This window comes from Poecilia reticulata, linkage group LG13, assembly GCF_000633615.1.
Source record: "Poecilia reticulata strain Guanapo linkage group LG13, Guppy_female_1.0+MT, whole genome shotgun sequence".
In the NCBI taxonomy this organism is placed as follows: Eukaryota; Metazoa; Chordata; class Actinopteri; order Cyprinodontiformes; family Poeciliidae; genus Poecilia; species Poecilia reticulata.
Window position 1 is genome coordinate 23,415,651 of NC_024343.1, and position 9,414 is coordinate 23,425,064.

The following is a 9,414-nucleotide window of genomic DNA, read 5'->3' on the forward strand; positions in this document are numbered from 1 at the left end:
GTGTGTGTGTGTGTGTGTGTGTGTGTGTGTGTGTGTGTGTGTGTGTGTGTGTGTGTGTGTGTGTGTGTGTGTGTGTGTGTGTCTTTCTTCCTCAGCACACATCCCATCCAAAACAGTTTGATGATGTTTTTTCTAAGAATTCATATTAGAAGAAGAAAAAAACTGATGTTTCGTTAGGAACAGCACTGCAGCCCATGACTCAGACTGTGTCATTGAGAAACAGCTTTGTGCTTGAAGCCCAAAATGCTGCTGAACAAATTGAAAAACATAATGATGTTTCTGGTCCTTTGTATTGATTCACTGGGAAGGTGCTGCAGAAGTGCTGCGTGTTGCACACATGCATAAACGAGCTTTTTGATTTGTTTAGATGTAGGTTTTTAAAAAATAGTTCTGACTGAGGAAAGATGATGAAGAGATCCTTAAAGGAGGAGGAGAGCATGAGTAGTGATTGTCACTGCATGTTTTTAATAAGACACATTAATTGGTAAGAATTTATCTGGGTTTCTCTCCATCACTGTCACTGAGTGAAGAATTACTCACTGCTTCTATTTTCATTTGCACAAGAAGAGAATCTCCTCATATTTACACTGCTAAAAGCTTTGTTTGAGCTGAAAGATCATAAATCTTTCCATAAATCTAATATTGATTGACAAACATTATTCACATTGATGCATCAAAATCTTTTGGTAACACTTTATGTGACGGGGTGTGCATAGGACTGACATGACACTGTCGTAAACATGACATAACGCCTGTCATGATGAGGAAGGGGTTTTCATGAATGTTTATGACTGTTGTCATGTAGTGACATTCTGTAAATAGTGACTCTTATTGCAAAGTGGACCATTTTAATGGAAAATTGTAATGCAAGTTTTAATGCATCCTTGAATTAAAAGTGTAATTTTTTAGAAAATAATGCAAGGTTGACACTTTTAATGCACTTTTAATGCAAATTTGCATTAAAGGTGTCAGTATTTATTGAATGACTCTTCATAACAACAGTCGTAAACAGTTATGCAGCTATGCAGTCCAAGTCCAAGTCGTCTGTAGGTTCAGTCCACTCCAGTTTAATTCAGTTCACTACAGTTTAATACAAACTAATTATAACCCAACTCAACTACAATTAGGTTGAATATATTAGTAAATGTCAGATTCCCTGATATTATAAAAGTTGACAGTTTGCATTAAATCATGTTAATCATAAACTCCATTTGGAAATGATTGTGATCTCCGATTTGGGCACTAGTCGGCAGTAACTCTTACATACCGCTCCTTTAAATGGCTCAAGCAACATTAACATTATTCCAACACTAAGCCTGGACAGAAAGAGAGATATTATGAAAACAATGCAAAGTGTAAGAAGAAATATAGTCCCCATCTTTGAGGAAACAAGAGCTGAACTCCAGTGTCACAACATTTAATAGCCTCTGCAGACACACACCGCGAGCCAGATCAAGTTTAAAAGTGATATGCTATATGGCTGAAAAAGATAAAGGAGGAGAGAGACGAGAGCCAAAGGAGAAAAGTGTGATGAGGGAGAAGGGAAAGTGAGGCCAACGTGTGTGTGGTGTCCAAACAAAAATAGTAAAGCGAGGAAACAGAAGTGGCTTCAACAGGCTTTGTTTTTCCTTCCTCTGCTGCTCTTCATCCTGCTTAGCATTCAATAGAGCCGCAGCTATCTGTACTCACTGCTGGAGACCTGCCTCGCTGCATAACACCCCCCACACGGGTGCTTGTGTGTCCGTGTGCGTCCTACCAGACACTTATGGCACAAACTTTTACACAAACAATCGTTTGGGAAACCGATGGAGGATCCTTCTGAAAAATTAAACGATTTCAAGTTTTTATATATAAAAATACGAAACAAAAAGGGGTGCAGTGGCACTTAAAGACACTTAAGTCAATAATATGACCTAGAGTGTGTTCAAGTATGTCTCTACCAGCACTGCTAAAAAAAGACATTTCAGTTCATCCTACTTTGCAAGACAGGTTAAACTGAGTCATACCAAACTGCATTAGTGAACATCAATTTTCAAATTTTGCCATAGATTCTGGTCTAATCTCATTTTATGCCATTCCACTGTGGTTCTGGGTGGATTTAGGGTCATGGCCGTGCTCGAAGGTCAACCTTCACTCCAGTTTCATGTCTTCTGCAGCTTCTACAAGGTTTTCTGCAAGAATTAACTCCACCCCCATCCATCTGACCTAATTCCCTGTCCCTGCTGAAGACACACATCAACTATGGAGAATGCACATTTAGGGTGATGTGCAGGGTTAATTTTCCACCAACATGTTTCATTTAGCATGAAGGACAATAACTTCACTTTTCATCTCATCTGGCATCTAAAGATGCAAATAAAAAGCTGGAGGAAACAAATAGGATGGAACTAACAGATTCAGGTCAGAGACGAAAGAAAGAAATGTCATCTTACCTTAGTTTTGTCATCAACCACCCTGAGTCCATCAGCTGAAACCCACAGTACTGCTTTTACCGTCTTTTTGCCACTCTGCAAGGGCAAAGAAGAGGCGAAAGAGAATTAATGAAAACTGAATTTGATGGAAGCTAATCTAAATGCTTCATACAAATTATCACTGCATCCTTAGGGAAGGTGAAGTGGTACAAATGTTTGAGCAAAGTAAAGACTGTTCCAGCTACTATTTTCCATAACTAGACATGCTTAAACAGCACAAAGCATTGTATAAGAGCATGAGACATGCAAGCTAGAGATGGAGTGAGAGAAACTGTGCGAGTGAAGGATATGGTGATCAGGAGAACAGCATGGAGTCGGCTTTGAGACTCCATTTCAACACAATCAGATTGATGCGAGCGAGGATGGGAAAGGAGAACATAGTCAAGCAATGAGAGAGCAGAAAATGGGAGGAGAACTGAATGCGGAGATGGAAAGGACAATCAAAGGGAAAAGACAAATCCGAATGACTGAAAACAGAACATATGTGACTCTGTTTTCCACAATGTGTTCCTTTGAGTTCTTTGGTTACAGAGAAAAACCACGTATGGATTTTGAACAAAGTGTCTCCTGTGGTACGCTGCCTTTCCACTATTGCTGTCTGACAGCGACCATTCTGTGTCACCATTTTCACACGCTCCCTGTTTGAGTCCAGCCTCCCAGGAGGGGGGCAAACTCAGTGTGTGTCATTGTGTTTATGTGTGTGTGTGTTGTGTTACAGTTCACTCTCTGTTGTCTTTTTCAGCATCGGACTTTATAAAAGCAAACACAAATAAACGTGGACTCAGACCCACCGGGGAGAGTGAAAGCAGCATTGTAAAGTAAACAACAATAAGGGAAAATACTGGGCCAGGTTACGTCTCCAAGCTTCATGTGTGGTGTGCATCTGTATTCAGCAGCCCTGAGCCCTGAGCCAATACTTTGTAAAACCAGCATTCACTGAAATTACAGCTGCAAGCCTTTCTTTTTTTTTGTGCAAGTTCCAACAAATTTGCAAAATAGCTCTAGTTCAGTCAGATTGTATGAACAGCATTTACAGAAAACTATTTTCAAATCTTACAACATATTCCTAATTGAATTTCCATCTGAACTTTGACCATGCCATTCAGACACACAAACATGATTCGATGTCAACCATTTCATTGCAGTTCTGGCACCTTTATTTTTCTTTTCTGCCTTCCACTTCACAAATATGCCCTACTTTGTGTCGATCTGTCGCTATAAATCCCAATAAAACACATAGAAGTTTGCCGTTATAAGAAAATTTGTAAAAGATGACTGGGTGGGAATACTTCGGGAAGGCGTATGCGCACCGGCAAATTCCTCAGGGGTGAACATGCAACTTTGTCTGCACGACAAACTGGAGCTGCAGAATAAATGTGCCGGGATGTGTTTTGAGTGTGAGAGCGTACTTACAACTTTCAGCTTTTTCACAGCTTCCTCACAAACATGCATTCCTCTTGACTCCTCCACCTCGACGAGTCCCAGGTACTGCAGCACAGACAGATAGAAAATTAACATCCTGAGAGGATGTCTACTGTTTCCTGAGGACATTTCAGGAGCCGGGATGACGGAAACATGTCAGAATAAAAATGAGTTAAAAAAAAAAAAGCTACTAAAACCTCATTACTTCCAATCAGTATTTTGGTAATTGCGCTGAAATTGTGACATGAGCAGCAAATCTGCATTCACTGTTGGGTTTCCAGCTGTATGAGGGTCCTGATAATGAGGGCAGGAAGAGAAAGTGAGAGGAAAACTGAAGTCGGTTATAGCATGTATTCCTCTTTTGTTGTCTCTCCAGTTCTCTGCTCTGTGGTACACTCGGCGCCCATGGGGGCACAATTAGAGTTCTCACAGCTTTGCTGGAGTCAGAAGCCAAGTGTAAGAGGAAGACGGGCTTTAAAATATCTAAGGACAGGGTTTGAAGAAATCTGGTTGCTGAACTGAAGAAGCATGTGCTGAACAACATGCAGCCAAGTCGAGGAGTCTTCTGGGCAACTTTTCTGCTCTAGTTTTGTTGATTGCTTCCCGTCTTATTTTTAGCAAGTGATGAAAATTAGAAAGTTTAGTCACAAATCGATGCAGAAAAGGCATGGCTGATAACAGTCAAGCAGCACTTTCACCCTTTCCAATTGAAATTAATTTTAATTAAACCAAATGTCAATGTGCATCCAAGATGTACATGTTGGAACGACCTCTGCAGAATCTTATAAAAGCTCAATAAGGTATTTCTGGTCCAATAGCAAACAATATAGGATGGATGTTGCTTCACATAAACCACATGCAAAAGTTAATTTAAGATTATGCGTAGGTCACATAATTATAGTCACAAAAGTATTCCCCCATTCGTACTTCAATCTACTTATTATGTGCATTTGGAGAAATCCCTTCAGTCCATTTCACAGATTTTTGTAAAAATATTAAGCTGTTGTCAGGAATAAGAATGACTAAAACCTCCCGCTGCTTGCTGGAGGATCATGTTATGGTCCAATGAAACCAAACTGGAACATTTTGGCTGCAGTTTGGCAACTGAGCAGCCAGCAGTGAAAAATGAAAAGGAAAACACAAACCTCAGAATAAAATAAAATAAAATAAAAGACAACTGAAAAACCAACGAGAGTTGTCGGCTCATTGCCTCATTGACTGTTGGTCAGGTTTTGGCAGCAGCGTGTTGTTTTAACTCCCTCCCTGCCAACAACTTACATAAATGAATATGATCTGCAACAGGATTAAGGAAGAATAATCAAAGTTGTATTGAGAGTGTGTTATCCTGATTCTGAATCAATGATTAAAAAAAAAAAAAACATAAAATGTCTGAGCTAACAAAGTGTTTCATGGGAAGCTCCGAATGAGAACTCCAATGTAAAGTTGATGTAAATAGCTGGACGTTAATGGTTGTCAAAGCGAGGAAGGTTTGGGAACAATAAAAAACACATTTTGCTCTCCTTGCTGCTCTGGTTAATCAGGATTGGGCTCAGAAAACCTATTTTGCTCCTTTAGCAGAGTTCAGCGACTCCTGGGGAGGCATTAATAGTTCATGACTTGAGAATAAATTTAGAATAAATTTACTACCGGCTTTATGCTGCAAACCCTCCACATCCCATCATTAGCCATTCAGGAAATTAAGCTCAGCTCAAACTTTGCTCTTTAACATGTTTGTATTTTCAGTTCTCCTCTCTTATCTTGTTCAATCTCTCCCTCTGTTCGCCATTTCCATTCCCAGGACGTGTCTTTGTCCCCTCTGTGTGCCTATTTCATTCCCCCTGTCATTTCCTGTGGTCTCTGTAATCTGTAAAGCCACCTTGCTGTCACAGCTCCCGCTCTGCCCTCCATCTTTTTCTGTCACTATCTCTTCAGTCCGTCTACAAATCAGCTCTCATACGGCACATGCACGCTCTGAGGAAGGTCGGTCGTAAAATCTGCCCTTTAATAACGCTGCTGTTTGCTTCTGCTCCTCTCGAGGTATTCACCTGCAGAGCTGAAGTATGAGGCTGTGTGTTACAACACAACACGCATGTAAGTATGTGTGACAACAGCGAAGCAGTTTTATTGAAGATTCAGCTGGCACAATGTTAGACATTTTCAAATTCACATATATAATACATATGTGACATTTATAATGTAACAAAAACTTAAACCCTTCTAAAGATTTGTTTTACATTTTATCGGAAGACACACCTTTATAATCGTCCTATTCATCTTTTCCAGCAATTCATACATTTGAGGTTTAGCTGAAAATGGAGAAGCTGGTAAATTAAAATGTATGAATTAATCATACATTTTAAACCCAATTATGACTTGGTTATTCATCCAGCCATAAAATTTGCCATTGATCATTTAACCTATATTTTGGGTTTAAGCGCTGGATCTATTGCATCCATCTGCTGATGATTGGGGCATTTAGTAGCTTTTTTAAAAAAAAAAAAGATCTGCATTAAATATAAATCAATATCTGTATTTCTGCAGGCTTCACCTGCAGCCCTGAAACTAGGATGATTCCCCCCCCGAAGGCACAATTAGAACAGAAAAGCCAAAAAAACCCTTACTAAAATAGCTAGCTTGCAGAAATCTGGAGCATATCAATGCAATACATCCACTTTCTACACCTGTTTAATAATATTTTAGGTTGCTGGTAGTTTGTGTCTATCAGCAGACAAAAAGCCAGAAACGCAAAGGCTGCTGATTGGGTAAATCCTGGACAGGTAGCAAGCCCAACAAAGAGACATATGGTACAAACAACCAAACAAACACACACTTATACATAAGGGGAATTTAATTTAACCAGCGAACCTAATTATCATGTCTCTGGACAGTGGAAGAAGTATTCCGATTATGATTTGGTTATTCATACAGGTTTAGGGTAATTCCTCTTATCTACTCTTGCATAGTATTAAAATTCGACACTTTAACCTATTTTTTGGGGGGTTTAGATGCCAACTCAGTTCTTGATCTATCAGTATTTGAACTAGTTTAAGACTCTCTGAACCCTATTTCTCATTTAAGTTAACGGCAAACTATCATATGATATATTCCATACTGTAGAAAAAAGGGATGTAAAAAAAACAAACACATGGAAATAAATTAAATATCTACAAACACCTACCCGAACAGCAAAGTTACATTTGCCCTTGCGTACAGCCTCCTCGTCCGCCTGCCACTGATGGGGTCTGCTGGCCTCTGGCACATAGGTGGGCTTCTTCCTCCTCAGACTCTGACGAAGCTTGTTCATCTCCGGGGTCACGTGCTCCCTGGAACTGCAGGAAGACACACAGAGCGCACACAGGATCAGCTGCACAGCACAGCGCTGGGTGGCAGGTGATCATCTCCACTTTGGAAAAGAAAACGGTCATCTGACTCGTGTTTATGACTATAACAGACATTAAAAAGTGGGATGAGCTTCATTGATTAGCTTGAGCTCGTTATGGGTGGAACCTTCCCTAACGACGCAGTCAATAAATCAACAGCAAAACACTTTCCATCGTGTTGCTCTGTTCAGATCCAGAAACAGACTGGAAAAGTCCCACGGGTGACACAGACGTAGGAGCTGGCTTTCATCTATCACAAAAAAAAAAATCATCAAGAGCTCTGATCAGCAGATCAACCCCCTCACACGCACACATGTGAACGTACGCTTCGGTCTCTAGTTGAACGATCCTCTTTCCTCTCCCTAATTAAAGCATTCAGCCCGCTGGCCTGCTCAGCTATGCTAATTTTCCCTCCATAATGAAACAACACCATCAAAACATGACCTGTTTCAAAGTAATAATTACCGTTTTCATTCCCCCAAAGTCACATCCCCCTCTGCTAGGAAATCTAGAGTCCAAAAACAACATCTGTTTTACATACACCAGCTATTCTCATTGAGACTCTCTTAAATGGATCTCCTTTGTTGTTGGTCAGAAGCCAGTGATCTTTTTTTCCCTGTGTGTAACAAAATATTTAGACTTTTTTGTCATTTACATGACAAAATTAAGGACGTTTTCACACCTGATAGTCTGGTAGACTCAGTTAGATTGTGGAACAAACTTGCAACATTTACATTTTCAGTTGTTTGGACTGAGTCAAATGAACACCCTTAAAAAAAAACCTGTTGCATTTACACAGAATTCCTTGCGCTATCATCTGCTTCCTGCTTCTGGAGCGGTCTCCGGTCCACTTGGTATTTACATGCATTTAATCCACACCAGAGTTCAGTTCAAGCGAACAGAAAAGTTCGATTGTGCATTCACGCTTACCCAAACAAATCTGACTTTTTAGGCAAACTAGAGTGGAACTAAACAGTGTAAATGCACCTAAGTCTTTGTGCCGAAAACGTGAACAAAGCTTTTACTTTGGATTTACAAGGACTGGGCAGTCACTCCAAAAAGTCCTTACAATGAGCCCAAGGGAACACAGGCAGCTTTAATCAAACTCATAAAGACATGTTAATCAGACAACCAAACTCTCATGACTCCTCTAGCAACTCTTCAAAGGCAAAGGGTTTTGTAAGCTACAACAAGAGTCACAGAAACACAACTTGACAAAATAGCTACTAGCCATAACCACCCAACATACATGGGAAAACCAAGATAGGATGGAAGACATGTTAAGTTTTAGGTTGTCAAGACAGAACTGCTGAGCTCCTCAGATGTACACGCAGTACTTCACAATGTTAATTAACTCATTCTAAGCAATCATATTATTTTCTTACCGTCTATTAGCTCCATAAATCGGCAATCTGGACTTTGTCGACAGTGTCGGCACAACCATCATACAGTGAGGGCAAATCAGACTCATTGTAAACTCTTGATCTGTACTCTGCTGAGCTATACACACAGCAGGGTTGACATGCAAATATATATATATATACACACACAGAGGTTCATCACTTCTCATAATCACCCCCATCCTGCTGGTAATGTTTCTTATGTTCATGATCAGATATGTGAGCAATGCAAAGCATTTGAATTCAGCAGCTCAAGTGGCTTTACTCATTCCTGGCATGTAGGGCGCAAGTCCTCTGCCAAGAGGAGACGCAAACACACATCTATGCTTAGACACAAGCACAGCCCTTCTGTGGCTCACCATGCACACATGTTGAGGCTTGTGCCAGTCATTACTGGGCGGAGAGCCATCTGACTGGCACCTGGCCGACACCAGCGCTGCTGCAGCAGGTGTGAATGGGTGTGTGTGTCAGGACGTAGAAGCAAAGCGACACATTAAACCCCACACGGGGTGTCAGAGAGATGTTTGGTGGTGGGAGATGAAAGGGTTGGTTAGGGAGCGCACAATGCCCAACAACGCCTGTATATGGATTGAGACAGGAAGCGGAGGAGGAGCAAGAAGACATGAATGGCCTCTGATGTCAGGCCACTGGGAAAAGATGAACAAGTGCAAATAAAATGATGAATACCTGGGGTTAGGACAGGCCTTTGTAATACAGGCCTGTCCTAACCCCAGGTGTATA

At 40.7% G+C, this 9,414-nt stretch overlaps 1 protein-coding gene across 5 annotated transcripts in view; it reads right to left on the reverse strand.

The window, feature by feature from the left end:
* The window catches only part of numbl (NUMB like endocytic adaptor protein), a 66,033-nt gene that overhangs the window by 11,208 nt on the left and 45,411 nt on the right, over positions 1 to 9,414 (reverse strand). For 4 of the 5 annotated variants that reach the window (XM_008426104.2, XM_017308295.1, XM_008426101.2 and 1 more), the window contains 3 exons: positions 7,072 to 7,222; positions 3,885 to 3,959; positions 2,433 to 2,507 (listed from right to left, as the gene is read on the reverse strand). In XM_008426104.2, the coding sequence (XP_008424326.1) occupies positions 2,433 to 2,507; positions 3,885 to 3,959; positions 7,072 to 7,197 (276 nt within the window). In that variant the 5' untranslated portion in view covers positions 7,198 to 7,222. Of the gene's footprint in view, positions 1 to 2,432; positions 2,508 to 3,884; positions 3,960 to 7,071; positions 7,223 to 8,658; positions 8,766 to 9,414 lie in introns of those variants that run through there. The other variant, XM_008426100.2, reaches the window with a different exon arrangement.